Raw genomic sequence first — 16,394 nt, 5'->3', positions numbered from 1 at the left:
ATAAAATTCTCTTAAAAGCATGTCGCTAGAAGAAAGTAACAACTCGGAGGATACTTGTTGGGGAAGGTCATTCATATAAATTAGGAAAAATGAGGTCCTAGTACTGAATTCTAAAAGATATTCAGGGTATGAGATACTAAAGTACAATATCTGTGACAAGGAAAGACATCAAGGATTATCTATCTCACTGCATTCGTGTCTATGATAAACATTCAGGCAGTTTATACGAATTCACAGATAGGTCAATCACTACGGTTTTGTAGTGAATTACGAACTTTACAGATTATTTGTAGAGATTTGTCTCATTGTCTTTGTATACCAAGTAGTCTGCAAGCCAAACAACCAGGTAAACTGATTGAAGTAAGGACTTTGGTGCAACTAACTACCTTTTGGGTTTCTTTTCTCTTAACTCGTTCTAGGAGTGTTAACCTTATTGAAATTGAGTTAATGGAATAAGTTATTCCAGGTGATGTTCTAAGTAATCGCTCAAAGATGATGTGACCACGCAACGATTACAAGATCAATGTATCACCACCATTCGCGGTTGGGACTAGAGGAGTATGTTTTTTGTATGTTCAAAGATGCCACAGATATTCAGGGTTTGACGACGCTTTTGTCTGTTGCACAGTTAAAAATGAGGGGTAACAAAACAGTCTAATCAGAAGTCTGTGATTAATGAGTTTAAAGGTTTATTTCAAAGGTTGCCAATATACTGAGAAGCCTTTGTTCTAATCTGGCTAGTAGGTGGGTCTCTCGGCGTGACCTGGTGTGGATGGATAACCGAGCGCCTTCAGCTAGTGTGTGTCCGGTAAAAACAATGAGGCTAGCATTCATTTCGAATATTTAAACGGCTATTCATTCCATGTATTTATTTACCGCTACCGTTTCAACATTTGTTCACATCAGGATTGTCATCTTTTTAAATCCATTTCGTAATAAAGTGAAAAAATGAAGTTTATTAGTTTAACTTCTAACCTCATTCCAGTTTTAAGGCGAAGTTTAGGATCAAGCTGTTGGTTAAATTTATATGATGTTTGTTAAATGGTTAATAGGTAAGAGCCAAAACGACCGCCACAGACGAGCTTACTGCGTTACTGTGATTAAGCCGTCGTATGAGTGTTTGAACTTATCATGTCGACAAAATATGATAGGGCAATTACAATCTTCTCTCCGGACGGTCATCTCTTTCAAGTAGAATATGCCCAAGAGGCAGTCAAAAAGGGTTCAACTGCAGTAAGTAGATTGTTCAAGTTTCCTATATTTTAGATTGGTGTTAGAGGAAAAGACTGTGTTGTTCTGTGTGTCGAAAAAAAGGCAACAACTAAGTTACAAAATGACAGAACTGTCAGGAAGATAGCTCTTTTGGATGATCACGTCGCAGTTGCTTTTGCAGGTAAACAATGTTATATACTATTTACTTCGTAGGACTCACAGCTGATGCTCGTATTTTGATCAGCCGGATCAGGGTAGAATGTAAAAGCTATAAACTTACTGTCGAAGACCCTGTGTCTCTGGAATATATTGCCAGGTATATGGCTCAGTTGAAGCAGAAGTACACTCAAAGTAACGGTCGTCGCCCTTTCGGTGTGTCAACATTAATTTGCGGATTTAATCAAGATGGTACTCCTCATCTCTACCAGACGGACCCTTCTGGAACTCACTTTGAATGGCTGGTAGGATGATATCAACTTACGTTCATTTTAAGGCTAATGCTATTGGGAAAAACGCAAAAGTCGCCCGTGAATTTCTAGAAAAGAACTATACTGAAGACGCTGTTGCAGATGAATATGGAACCGTCAAACTTGCAGTTAAAGCGCTCATGGAGGTAGTTCAGTCAGGCGCTAAATACATGGAGTTAGCTGTGATGAGATGGAAAGCACCATCTAAGCCTGGAGAACCATTTGTAGATTGGCAGGTATGTTAACTATATATCTCCCGGTTTCGAGGAAGCCACAATAAAAAATTTTGGGAAGATAAGACAAAAGCCCCAAAACTTTGCCGGACTTTGGGGAAAACCCTAGGATTCCCTCGAATTCCGTAGATTAGGAAGGATGTTATCAATTTAATTTGTTTTTTCTCACTTCACTTACTCTTGTTTAAGATTAATAATTCTCAAGTGTTTGCGATATCACCATAAAGAAGTTGATAAACAGAGCATCACAAGCGCTTCGGTGTATCTAATATCAAGCCTTTGTTGAGTATTTTGCTGTCTGCTCATCTCGTGTTCTTAGGAAACTTTTGCAATATTACGATGCTTTTGTTGTGAAGTTACAGTGCATAGACTAGCTTTTTTTTCTATCTTGGTGTTGAATTCAACTTATGAGTACCATACTGACTAACAAATCGAGTGCTGGGACTTCAAGATATTTCGTATATGTTTACTCCTATTATTCATAAATGTCAATCTTCAAAATTTATTTTATTTATTTAAACACATAAATATTGGTACAAGGAAGCACCAGTTAAATATTCGCCTCACAAATCTCATTTGATTTGTGTGAGGGCTGTGATACTGCCCAGGTGCCCAGACCGAAGCAGGTGGTTTTCTTAGGCGGCCACACCCCGGGCCTTTGACCTAAAGGTCTAGTCCACAAGGCAGTGGAGCATCGTGAGGAGATGCAGTCCCATGGTAGCTGGTGGTCAACGGTTGATTTATACGCCATTTGTTCCCTCAGGATACTGGAGCTCATGTATACCATTGGTTTGGAATCAGGGTTTTCCAACTCCCCTAGGTGAACTTTCCGTGTCCACCAACCCTGTTAAAGCGCCGAATATTCGCTTTTCGTCCTCTCAATTTCGTAAACAACAGTAATGCCACGAGAAGGCAGTGAGTAGGACTTCCCTGGCAGAGGCTATATATTCGCGTGGCCATGTGAGAGCATCTGGAGAGGGAGAGCGGACTCTCCCCACTCTCGGCCGTACCAGGGCATTTGGGGGCATCTTCAAAATTACATGGAAGAAGTTGAAAAAGACTTCAGGATAAGTGCAAAGTCCGGTATCTTTTGTTTTCAACCAAAATAGGTTCCTTTTTGTTGTATATAAGCAATCGCTTTAGGGCAGTCAAACCAAACTTCGTCATTGGTCCGTGACGTCATCAGTTGTTGGTCTAAGGCATTTTAGCAGGCAGTATCTGGTAGAGGTCTTCGTCTTCAGTAATGGAAGACGTTGGGTGACGGTTCAAGATTGGACACGCGCCAATGAATCTATTCTTTACCTCTTTATATATTGAGTTCGAGTGTTCCTTCACGCATACCTTCTCACTGTATTTTCGTACCATATTCTCAATATTTAGTCTTCACCATTATCATCGTTACCAAACTTTTTCTATTCCTTTACTAATCTTATTAATATTGACCCATCGCACTGTAGTATGCAAACACATTTGTTTCAGGTTCTGTTTTTTTTCATGACTGACTGATTTTTATCATCAAATTTAGTTAATAAAATAAATCCTGATAACTACAGGAAAATAGTTTGGATTAACAAGTTTTCTGTAGTTTCCGTAGTCTAGTTCTAAATCACAAACAAATCTAAGAAAGACGGGTTCAGGAAAAGTTGATAGCATATCTGTTGAATTTTCATTGTACTAAACTAATGCCCAAATCATATAATGAGGAAAGGCAATATTTGTGAAAGCATTGGTTGCCTAACTTTTGGGCACGAATTCTTGGTACGATAAATGAGTTTGTAGTTTTACAAAGCTATCGAATGAAGCGACGTGTCATATATATTATACTTGTTAGGCTACGGCAGCAAAGTTTCATGTAGGGTTTAAAAGTTTGAAGATTCAGTTCTAGATAATGTAGCTGCTTACATATTTCCTGAATTATTCCGGAACGTGTTGTTTTCATAATTAGCCCTCAACTAACTGTCAAAATCACTTTGGAAATTTAATGTAGTATGATCAACATTCAGTGACCATTCTTATTGTTTGACCATCCTATTTATAATAGTGTTTGTAATTTTAGTTTTTCTCTTTGATCCTCTCACTGTTCTTGTTTTTACCGCTGTAATCGTTTGTGTTATCTTCATTATTTTCATCAACTCTCAGTCTCCGCTTTCAAAGTTTGACAGCCTAATTCAGTACTTTTATGTATCAGGTCCCATGTATCTTTATATTAATCATAGGCTAAATGTATTCCTCAATCTGTAGAATAGTCTACCATTGAAATGCTTATCGTATCATGGAACTTGTTGATTTTATTAATTTCCAAATGATTAGTCTGTGAAATTCGTTTTTAGTGGTGTGATTGTGCTTCACATTGGGTCATTTATATGGTTTTTACTGTCTTGTCCATAATAGTTCTTTAGTCGCTGTTAATTTGATTGGTCAAAAGTTTGGCATTCAGGAAGATCAAATCGTTGTTTTCGTAAGCTAATGTAGTCTCAAAATACAGTGTTTTTGTCGGATTTTATTCGTTAGTAATCAGACATAGTTGGTCAACATAAATTTATACAGCTGACTAGACAAATGAAGTGTTTATAATAAGTATTCTTGTAAATTGCGAAACATGATACCAATTTGTTATTTCGTCATCAATGTACAAGCTGTTTACTTGTTTTTCATTATGCGTTTGAACGAGTGTAGATTACAATAACATGCATATCAAGTTATGACACATGCTTTTTTCATCTTCCAGATGCTGGAGTTTGCTGATATCCAAAGGTATGTTCAGGCTATCGAAAAAGAGAGAGAGGAGGAAGCTGAAAAGAAGCGTCAGAAAAAGGAAGCAGCCGCAGCATTGTAACATAACTGATTATTGAGAAAAAGGTGTACAATTCCGGTTTTCATGTTTTATACATATATAACAAGATTCGTTTGATTTTGTTATAAAATATAGAACAAAGTTGAATGTTTTTGGAGGATATTAATGTGTTTAGTAGTCATTCGTTTCGTCGCTTACGTTCCCATCAACTTCATTACCTTCATATAAAGGCGAGTCTGAGGCGTCGTTTTCATTCCTGGTCTCATCTAAAGTGCACTTATATTCAATTGAGGTTAGGTTTAGCGTCTTGTAAATTTTCTCCAGAATTTCTTGATCCAAATATCGGAAAATAACGTTATCTCCAATTCGCTCTTTCATTTCATTAAGACATATATATGCCTGCAAACAAGCAAAAGTTTCAGATTATCTTTTGTACTTCATATCAATCAAAAACGCTACATATGAGTGGTTTTCCAACAATTTATTTGTAAGTTCATGTTTGAATATCAAGGATGAACAAATAATAATAATTTATGAAACATTCATATCTCCCATACAGTCATTATTACTCTTTTTCAAATGTATGGTTTGTTATTAACGTCGTTTTCGATTTCATAGCACGTAGCAACTCTGCCAAATAACGAAACTTGTACTAGGTCTCCTAACTTATTTCACAACAAGCTGATGCCATCCGGAATTGGAGTAAATGACATATATCCTTGATAAAATCTTTTCCATTATATAGAAAGTGTATATAGCGGAGTTCTTCCTCATGTTACTAGTTTTAACTCATACAGTGAATTTTAACAAGTGGGTCAATCGAGGTCTTGAAATTATTCTGGTGTTTACTAAGCTCGATCAAATGATGCTACACCTCCTTGTGGTTTTTTTGGATTTCGAGTCAGTAGTTCCGACGGTAAATGTGTGTTTACGATAAATAAGCTCCTCTACTTTATCTAAGTCCATTTATATTCGCCCCAAGAGTGTCTGGAGATGTTCAAATAGTCCTTATAAGGTGTAAGAATCCTAATTGTTTGGAAGAAGACAGAATATCGATAGTCTTACACCAGTACAGGTTTAAAAAAAGACGTAACGTCATACTTAGTGGCTAATGATTTGACAAATAAATTATTTCTGTATAAGTTGTTTCCCTGAGCTTTAGTTGAAGATTGATATAAGCGTCTGTACCTGGACCTTATTGGTATCAGGATTCATACAACTGAATAAACTATATTCAAAGTTTAAATGTTATTCTCAGAATATCCCGAAACATAATGGTGCTACTAAGTGTTGAGATTTAAACTAAAGGAATCGGAAGCCCGAGATTTCTATGGTGGTAAGTGTTTCTAGTTAGAGATGTTCACTTTTACTTCTCCATATCTGTAGAAACTACAAATCATGAACGAACAATAAGATCTGCTCGAAAGAAGGTCAAATGCTAATCAAATTTCAAATATGATGGTGTTGGCACTCAAACTCATTGACTAACAATGATTTTACAGACCCCATTCGCGTTTTGATCATGGCATGGTCGTGCTTCGTAGAAAACGTACTCTTAACTGGAAATACTCATATATTATTTTAATAATAATAACCAATCATGGGGCGAAAATCCTTTACAATTGATTGATCACTGGGAGGTGGTCAGTGTCACATATGTCAGGTCCTTCTTATTGCAAATCGAATCCTTATTAGTCAATGAATTCGAGTGCTATCACTATCATATTTGGAGTCTGACTATCGTTCTATCTATCATGTGAATCTTATTGTTCGTTCATAAGTCGCATTTAAGGAAAGCGAGTTTCCAATATCAAACTGAATTCGTCTTAGGAAAATCTTCATAACTAAAAATATCACTCGTAATAAAAGAGTGGACATTATTATATGAGTGTTCCACTCAGATATTCGAAATTATCAGTGTATTTAATAAAATTACTCATAAAGAATCAAGTTATAATTATAGTATGGGTATTAAAATCAGTCAGAATATTGAATTATGCCGAAATGCCGGATAAATCATTCTATTTTGATACATAAATCAATCAGAAATTTCTTGATTTACACTGCTTAGGTTAGATGATGACGTATATTATAATATGATATTTAAGCACGAAATACACCATCAATAAACTCAGAAATCATTTTGGTGTTGTATAGTGGTAGCAGGGAAACAATTAGTATTGGTAATGTTGATTCCTCTTTAAAATTTATCAGTAATAGGATTGACTTACATCTTTATATTTCTCTTCTATTACTAATTCACGTATTATTAAAGAATAAATATCTCCAGGTTTCAATACATCATCCTGTCCAATATTTTCTAAAAGTGTATGACACCTTTGCATTGCATCTATCGGGTTAGTAGAAAACAACCTATTCATTTAAATGAAAAGCATAAATATTATTTTATTAGTTAGTGGGGGGTGAGTTACTCATATTTCAATAATAAGGGTACACAATTGTATTTATAGAAGTTTATATATTGTGATCAAAGATGACTGCTTTCATTCCATGAACAAATCAAGTTGTTTCGCCTTACTGAAAACACTTAAAAATTTATGATTTTTTGTAAATAAAACTGATTTCTTTGTACTTCATTGTGCGGTTAATTCGAATTCCAAATATAACACGTTCAGTTGTGCTCATCGAGTTCTGTCTACCTTAAATTGGGCTATGCAGGTAATTCTTAATTAGCATGTCAGTTCGACTACTCCTAATTATCACAAAATTGTACCTGTCTTTGATAAATTACTAAGGGAATTGGTCGATTGTCTCGCCATCACGAGAGTTAACTACATTTGAAAATGTGGACCTTTAGATTCCGATTAAACGGGCTAAAAGTCGTTTCCAGTACAAACCTTGAGGTTCCTGGGATCAATTTCATGTGAAGTCGTAGAAAGTCGCGAACTAAAGAGAAACGGCTGTCTCTAGTTTTTCTTAGGGGAAATGAAGTACTGCACTGTGAGAAAACAATCGTTAGTAAAGAAAATGATTAACTGAATAAAAAGACTAGTGAACTTCTCAATACACAACGTTAAAATCAATAATTCTGGTTTATTAAATGAACTTTTTGTTTTAAGAAACATAAGTTTTCCAGTTTACGCTAGCTACGTTTAATAGGTCTTATAAATACTTTAATTATATGTATTTATGTATTACTAACTCTACCTGGTGCTCAATTTATTTGAAACTATTAAGTCCAACGCTGACATTGATACCCATAAATGCTTTATTCGAGATCAGCACACAAGTATATTACGACCATTCATTTGAGTTTAAATTGGATTTCTGGCAGAGTATAAACTAGAAATATACACTCGAATAGGTCTCGGGATGACGTCATGGATATACTAAAGGGAAATTTGTCGTTTCCGAAAATAATGCTGTGCGATAAAATCTCAAGGATTTCACTACGCTTTCAGATTTACACTTCAGTGTTAAACTCGGAAATAGCTGAACGCACTAGTGATTTAAAAAAAAACTTGAGCAAAATAACTTTCGAGTAACATCAGTCTACCTACATTACAACTCGGTTTTTGGTGAATAATGGTCTCGATTTTTCCTGACTAGTAAAATAATGGATAGGGTGTTGATAGACGGATACTCTGAAATAAGGCAATATGGGCCATTAGTGGTTTATTGTTAAGCAGAGGCTACATACTTTCTACACACACGGATCATTAATTAACAGATAAAAGGCTGAATAATGCAATAAGCAATTATAGTAGTACTATACTTGTTTATCTTGTCAATCACTTTCCTATAGAGTAGAGGTATACATGGATAAAAAGTATAGTAACATGTAGTTGACCAATCAACGAACATTCAATAAGTTTGTGACTCTATAGAATAGTTCATTTCTTTAATTTATTAAAATATTAACACTACAATGAAGTTTAACGACTGGTGATGATGATCAACCTACTTCTGAATTTCTATAAACTCTTTGCATAATATTGTCTTCTTTTTTATTTGAGTTAGACGTTTTTTAAGATGACATTCATTTGTTTGATTATTATCATCATTTGTAGTTGAACTTGATAATTTAACTAAAACTTTATACGCTTCGGTTAATGCATCCAATGCTTTTTCATAATTGCCAGATTCTTCAATTTCATTCTGTTGTTAGCAAGTATAAACAAAACGATATACAATTACATTTAATCTGCTAAGGACTTTAACTGATATCAATACAAATTTAGCCACAATTCCATAGCTTTATCATGAGAATTAACTTTTACTGAAGTGGAAAAAATCTGCAAAAATTAGTCAAATTTAGTATAGAACCTGGCACACGAATATATCGGTTCAAGTTGCCGCGAGATGAAATTGTCAGGGGGAATCCAAGAGTAGTAGAGTTAGTAACAGCTTTAATGGTATCAGAAAAGATTAATCATTCAAGAGAAAATCTGAGAAAATGTAAATTAGTGAAGTGATCAAAAAAAAATTGTGAAGCATTTAGAAATATGAGAGAGTAAATGCGCTTGGGCCATTGCAAACTATTTTGAGCGATAACGAAAAACTCACTATGTGAAATAAATAAATCTTCTACTGAACTTTAAATTGTGAAACCTACATTCATCTATAATTTCAAATAAATGTTATGGAATAGAAAATACTTCGGTTGTTTCGTCAGTCCTTCCAACTTCCTTTAATTCTTATTTTACCCAATTTCTCTTTTAAGAAATGTACACGAAGATCTTTCTGTTGCTTTGCGTATATATTTGTATATATTTATTTATCAAAATTTTTGATTATCATTCATACATTTTATTTATTTAAACTTTCAAATTAATGATACGAAAATAATGGTTACCTTAATATAATTAAGTATTTCTAACTTTCTCTTCTTCTATAACTATCCACCTGAAACAACATACTAGTAGCAATAAGTATCAAAATTTCAAAACTGAACCTATGCATTCCGAAATCAGACAATTATCAATTTATCAGTGTCCTAGTAAACGGATATTGTTTGTTTCATAGTTGAAATCATGAGTCAAGTAAAAGTTAGACCACCATGGAAAACCTGGAAACACTGGACGGCCGTTTCATCCTATTGTGGGACTCCTCACCAGTGCGCATCCATTCAATCGATTCATGATTTTAACTATGAAAAATACTGAAATCTCCACAAAACCCATTCAAATAATGTTTGCTTTAATACTGCTCAATTAGTATTATCATTAATTTTTCTATTAAATTATCCAACTTTCACTCATCTATATCATTTCAGTTATTCAGTCACCAATGTTTCTTATTTAATATTAGTTATATTTTAGCATAAATACAACTGTAATTAGCTGATATGAACCCATAAAATTAAAGTGGATTTATATTATTATACCTTAACTATTATTCTCTTTTTTTATTTCTAAAACAATATATCCAATTTTCTCATTACTGCTTATTAATATCATTAAAGATATACAAATTATCTTTATACTCTTATAGATTTTGGAAGAAAATAACTTCATTTCGATAGTGTAATAAGAAGACGGAGAAAATTGGATATATTGTTTTAGAATAGCGCAACACATTTCGAACAATCTGATCACATATATACTTGTTAAGAACATTTATATATAAAAATAAAAGGTCAACTAGACTGGAAATGAGGGGGTAGGAGTAGACAAGGATAATAATAATAATATGTGTGATCAGATTGTTCGAAATGTACTGCGCTAATATATCACATAGCTCTGATAATCTTCATCTTCTTATTACACTATCGAAATTTATCAAAAGAGACTAATTGCTTTAACTTCATTCCACTAACTGTTTTATGACTAACATTAAAAAGAAAAAAATTAAAGGTGAAGTATTTTATTTTTGTAAATAACAATGATGTATTCATTATACATCGAATAATATTAAGGTTAATTTCTGAAATTATATAACTTCGTGAAGAAGCTTCTGAATATCTTTAACGATGCTGTCAAACAAACTAAATAAGGATCAATAAAAATCAAAGCTTCCAAAAAGGTATCAGTAATTAGTCATATAACATGCACTTTTTCATTACTCAAACTAATATACGTAGAAAGTGGTAGAAAACTATAATAAGATTGCTACTGGCTTCCGTTATCACTCATGCATAATAACATCTCTGTGAGTTGTACCACCTTTTGCATTCCAGTTAGGGAGTCGTGATGGATCAATATTTACTAAATACTATAGAGATATCTTCCAGCCAGTCCCATCGCAATTTGGGAATCTCAAAGAAGATATCCATAAAACGGGAACCAGTTACAATGCAATGTTTCAAGATGATGGTTCCAATTGAATTGTCTTCACTGTTCTGGACTTTTAAAATAACAATACATTGTAACTATTGGATATGAGTAATCAGTGGAAGACAACTATGATCGAACATGGAGTTGCCTGACATTCTTAGCTACTATGAGGCAGGTTTAACCAACATAGGTTTTACATGCTCCCACCAACGCGTTGTAAGCATTCCTCTTTTTAACACGAATAACATCATGAAAAAGCCAAACATTATCATAAGTTCCTCTGGCTTTCGCCAGCAGACACACAAATAACCAAACATGTGAACTTTTCAGTGGTTTCTAACGATTAACCACAAAGAGTGAGTGCTGGTGCACGTTTCTGTCAGACTTGAACACTTTGTATTTCGAAAGTGAAAAGTATATGCCGTACTTGCTGACAGTAATTGTCAACGGATTTAGTGCGCTTTGGTTAGTTTGTGCATTATCAAACACTAAAACCATATCATCAATATACTCAAGGTCGAAAAGTTGTATTCGGGGAAAATATGCAGACCGCCACTTAATTAATACGAAGCTGTTTCTAGAATGTCATCAATAGAAAATTTGAAGAAAAATTCAGTTTAACTCCACTACCGGATTGGAATAATAGAGAGAGGTGGTTATGTGTCTCCAGTCCACTGTATCATGTGATCAAGTATAAAATTATAACGCAGTTCAATGAGTATTACATGTCATTAAATCTTCTTTGAAAAAGCACACTCATATATAAATTGGATAAGATTGCATTCAATCATTATATTCGAGTGAAATAACTATTACAACAAAACGAAGTTATAAACTGAATTGACGAACGCAAGTTCTATAAACTTTATTCACTTGGTAGAGAGTTCTCTGTGTCTATTTGATATAATAGTTTATAAATATCTAATTTTTGAGGATAAATGCACAACCTACACTAAGTTACAAGCATGTTCATAATGATACAATTACACAGACACTATTAACAATTTGTTATTGGGCCATTAGTACAAGCAGGATTTTTCAAGTTATATTTTCATATAACGGCATTGTTTGACATCTAAGAATTTACAAATATTTAAGTTATATATTTCAGAAGGCATAAAAGTATATTATAATTTGTAAACAGTTATCATTATTAATGTTGAGAGCATACAATTTTCCGTCATAAGCAACAGATAGATACACTTCAGAAAATTCTTTCAACATCGAATGCACCTTTGAATTGGTTAACATTAAAACCTAGAAATCAGGGACTGGTTTACAACCATATATTTATATATTCATTAATTGATATTGGCAACCAGCTAATCCTTAACAAAATTAATATTAAATAATCTAACATATTATTATACAATTTATATTATCAGAAGAGGCTTTTGTGGAAATTTCAGTAATTTTATAGTTGAAATCATGAGTCAATTGAAGCTAAACCACCATGGAAAACCTGGAGGCACTGGGCGGCGTTTCATTATATTGTGTGACTCTTCAGCAGTGCGCATCCACGATCCCGCCTCGCTAGATTCGAACCCAGGACCTATCATTCTCGCGCGCGAGCGCTTAACCACCAGATCATTGATCTGGCCAACATCCAACGGTGTTTGTGTCTAATTTCAACCGATCCACGAAATTTAGCGAGTCCCGTAATAAGACGAAACGGCCATCCCGTGCTTCCAGGTTTTCCATGATGGTCTAGCCTCAATTGACTCATGAATTCAACTATACAATTTATATTAGTCAAAAAAGTGTATATTGAAATGATATAAAGGGAAGTTAACATGATCAAGCAAATATACATAGAATAATATCTATAAAATGTAATAAACATACATGAGCACATGCTTCATAAAATGCAGCTAATGATTCCATTGCTTGACCCCTTGTATAAAATTGTATAATATGACGTATAATATTTATATTTGAATGCCAATCATTTAATGTTTGTAAATAATTTGCTGCCATAATATAAATTTCTTTTTGTTTACTAATATTAGTAAAATATATAATTTTATTTGTATCCCCAGATTTAATTAAGGCTTTCATTGCTAATAGATGATTACCAGATTGAGTAAATTTTTTACATGCTAAATAATATTGTTCTTGTATTAAACATAATTCACCTAATTGATTTAATAGAATAGATTTTTCATTATTTGATAAATTATTTGATATTGGTGTAAGTTTTTCAATTAAATTTTCTGTTATAGGTATATAATGTTCATAACATAATTGAATTGCTTCACAATACTGTAAAATAAGAGTTTATAAAGAAATAATAATCATTTATTGAACAATGAACATAGAAAATATGTTATATTCCGAAGAGAATTATGAAAGGTAACTTTCGAGGATTATTTATGGACCAATATGATATGTATATTTTCTAGTGTGTAATTGTTAAGTAACTAAACTATTCATATTCATGTTCCTTTTATTATGAGCTTTATTTTGACGCACAGACTATTACTGTGAGATTTACCATTCTTGAGTTATACCCAATCTATTGATTACTGTTTCCCACATTCACAGCCACATTTGGTTAAATCTTGGACAAATGTTATTTTCTATTTGATGGTACGATGTGGTCAGTTTGATTGGTATATAAACCCAGTATGTTTGAGAATAATGATTCATATTGAAGAGGCTGTTATTGGTGTTCTGAACTTAACTGGCTGGGCTAGACAGAAAGCAGGACTGATAAGTACTCAAAACTGCTCATACGGTTTCCGTATATTATTGCTCTGATCGATAATTCACTCCTCTCTGATTGGCGGTCTTATAACGTCATATAATAACAGGGCACACACGCACTCACTCGATATAACAAAATATATGACCTGTACCTATAAAATACGAATTAAGATAAGGCGTTCCACTCCATTCGAAACTTATCAACTGAATATTCTGGCATCTAAGTGTTAATATTCACTTTTAAATTCAAAATTCTAATGATATATCTATTAAGCTGTTCAATTAATATATCTGCTAAATATGTTCAACGCATATTATGTTTATATAATTATTAGTAAGTGTTTAAATTTATTCTACAGCTAATAATGGCTTTCTAGACTCATTAGATCAGTATATCAACCGTATGTAGAACAAAACGCTCGTCTTAAATTCGATCACTAGCTACAATCAGTCTATTTCCCTATAAACTTCTTACTAAGTCACTATATCGACACAAAATACACATATCTCAACAAAGACTGATTAAATATATTAGTAATGTGGTACAAATTACTTTATGTGATATGCTTCGTGAAGATTTAAAAAAACTCAAGAGTACTTGTCACCAAAAACTAATATCAGCTGAAGAGATATCGAGAACATGAAGGTGTCGGTAAGTGAATAATTAAATTGTCAGAATGAGGGTTTGTGGAGATGTTAATAATTTTTTAGTAGTTGAATTCATGGGTCAATCTAAGTCAGACTACTATTAAAAGCCTGGAAGCACTGGACTAACATGGGACTCCTCAGCAGTGCGCATCTACGATCCTGCATGCGGAACTTGAAACGACCGTCCACTGCTTCCAGATTTACAATGATGATCTAGCTTAGATCGAATCATGAATTCAAATATTAAAAAATAATTAAATTCTCATAAGTTAACAGTTTTGAGGAAAAATACTTAAAAATTTAGTTAGATACTATCAAAAAAATAGACTAAATCATCAGTGAAATAGTAAAGTTGAATGAAGATAGTGTCATTTATTATGAATTGAATAATGTTACCTATCATGGGAAAAAAGTATTTCATTAGCAGAATACAGAATAAGTAAATCATAATGAAAAGATTGATCATTGGAGTTTGATTAATCATGTAGAATATATTAATAACATTCAGTTTAGATCATAAATTAAAGGCTACAAAAAATATTTAATTTGTTACCATATATTTTCAACAAAAGTATCAGCACAACGAATTCGTTGATAAGATTTTCGAGCTCGATTTGTATCTGTTTAATTACCTTTTACCCTCATGTGCAATTGTCAGATGATGATTTTGGATTCAATAACGTTAGATATCATCTTTACATCTTTACTTCTATTTATGACCAGTTTTTATGACAGGCTGTGCAAGTAATTTGCAAGTGAATCATAGCTAACTTTTAGTGGTGAGCTATCATGTTTATATCACTAACTTTGATTTAGCTATTTTGATTAATTGTTAGTTAATGTGATCTATCTTTGACACATATTTTAATAGGAAGAACATCAGTTGTTCTCTGTAACTTTACAATGTCAACTTTATTTGTGTTTTAATTGTACTAAATTTCAAATTTTATTTGGAATAAATAATAATTAATCTCAATAGTGTTCAAAAACTCTTATATTATAAATTCACTTGGTATTGTTTGGTTGAATCTTCCCATTGACGTTTGGGACCTCAATTGATCAGTCTCTTATTGGCCATATGTGCATACTGTGCGTATCGCCTCGATATAGCCTTAATTCATAAGCAAAGATGGATAGTGGCTAAGTGGATGACACGATGGCGTTTGAAGCAAAAGGTACTGGGTTCGAGTCCTAGAGTGAACATCAACTCTGAGATGGAAGTGCATACAACTGACGAGTCCCAAATAAGACGAAACGCGCGGCCTGGATTCCACTGCTAGCCACTATCTATCTTTGCTCTTATATTATAGTTAAAATGATCAATCTATTGGTCGGTTTTTTGAATTCAGCGGAAAATTGAAGATGTGAAGGAATGTCATTTAATGTCGAATAACTAACACATGACTCAGTAATTGAAGTCTCAATGGCATCTACAACTTTTTAGTTAAGATTAAGAGTATCAATAATTCCACATATCAAAGTGCTTACTAACGTGTTTCATTTATGAAATTTACATATCTCTGAAATATCTGATGAGGAAATTAAGGTAATAAGTGACTGTAAGATCCCTTGGGTTCACAAGACGATGAAGTAGATATTCTTAGACGACTACGAGCTACATATAATAGGAAACTGTTTACTTTAGTACTAAGAGGTTTGACATTCCGAATACCTCAGAGAACATGCATCTTGACAAGAGCCTACAGTGATATAACGGACTCATAATACTGTTGATATAAAATTAGATCTTGATTTATGTCTCTAGTGATTTTAAGTACTTAGTTGTACATACTTTATAGACAAAGCGAAAATTAAAAAAAAAATTAGCTCAGAAAACCAAACAATAGATATCGCATACCACCTAATCATCAATTCAACTTCTCTTTTGCAAACATTTATATTATGAGTTTGTAGGTATCATTACCAAGTTTTGATTTGATAATTTTGAATAAATAGAGCATTGGGTAGATTGTTATAAATAAATAATATATTTGTAATATCCCAATGAGTAGAAAAATTAGATTTTCTAACGTTTCGTGATTCAGTGTAAGCTTAACACAACATTGATTTAACTACACTTCTAAAGGAATACAGAATA

At 33.2% G+C, this 16,394-nt stretch overlaps 2 protein-coding genes across 2 annotated transcripts in view; one reads left to right on the top strand and one right to left on the bottom strand.

Moving 5' to 3' along the window:
- Window positions 1-1,065: 1,065 nt before the first annotated feature.
- Window positions 1,066-4,813, top strand: Smp_076230 (proteasome subunit alpha 7 (T01 family)). Its single transcript, XM_018788731.1, has 5 exons — window positions 1,066-1,233; window positions 1,267-1,393; window positions 1,426-1,673; window positions 1,706-1,915; window positions 4,641-4,813. Exons 1-5 carry the CDS (start codon window positions 1,132-1,134, stop codon window positions 4,746-4,748), a joined length of 795 nt encoding a protein of 264 aa, XP_018646544.1. The 5' UTR covers window positions 1,066-1,131; the 3' UTR covers window positions 4,749-4,813.
- A 64-nt stretch (window positions 4,814-4,877) lies between these two features.
- The window catches only part of Smp_163250 (hypothetical protein), a gene marked incomplete at both ends in the record, with an annotated part of 45,604 nt that continues 34,087 nt past the window's right edge, over window positions 4,878-16,394 (bottom strand). The window contains 4 exons of the mRNA XM_018788720.1: window positions 4,878-5,105; window positions 6,938-7,079; window positions 8,632-8,825; window positions 12,788-13,204. Coding sequence (XP_018646543.1) covers window positions 4,878-5,105; window positions 6,938-7,079; window positions 8,632-8,825; window positions 12,788-13,204 — 981 coding nt within the window. The remainder of the gene's footprint in view (window positions 5,106-6,937; window positions 7,080-8,631; window positions 8,826-12,787; window positions 13,205-16,394) is intronic.

This window comes from Schistosoma mansoni (genome assembly GCF_000237925.1).
Source record: "Schistosoma mansoni, WGS project CABG00000000 data, supercontig 0138, strain Puerto Rico, whole genome shotgun sequence".
Classification (NCBI taxonomy): Eukaryota; Metazoa; Platyhelminthes; class Trematoda; order Strigeidida; family Schistosomatidae; genus Schistosoma; species Schistosoma mansoni.
This window is presented reverse-complemented; position numbering and strand designations above follow the sequence as displayed.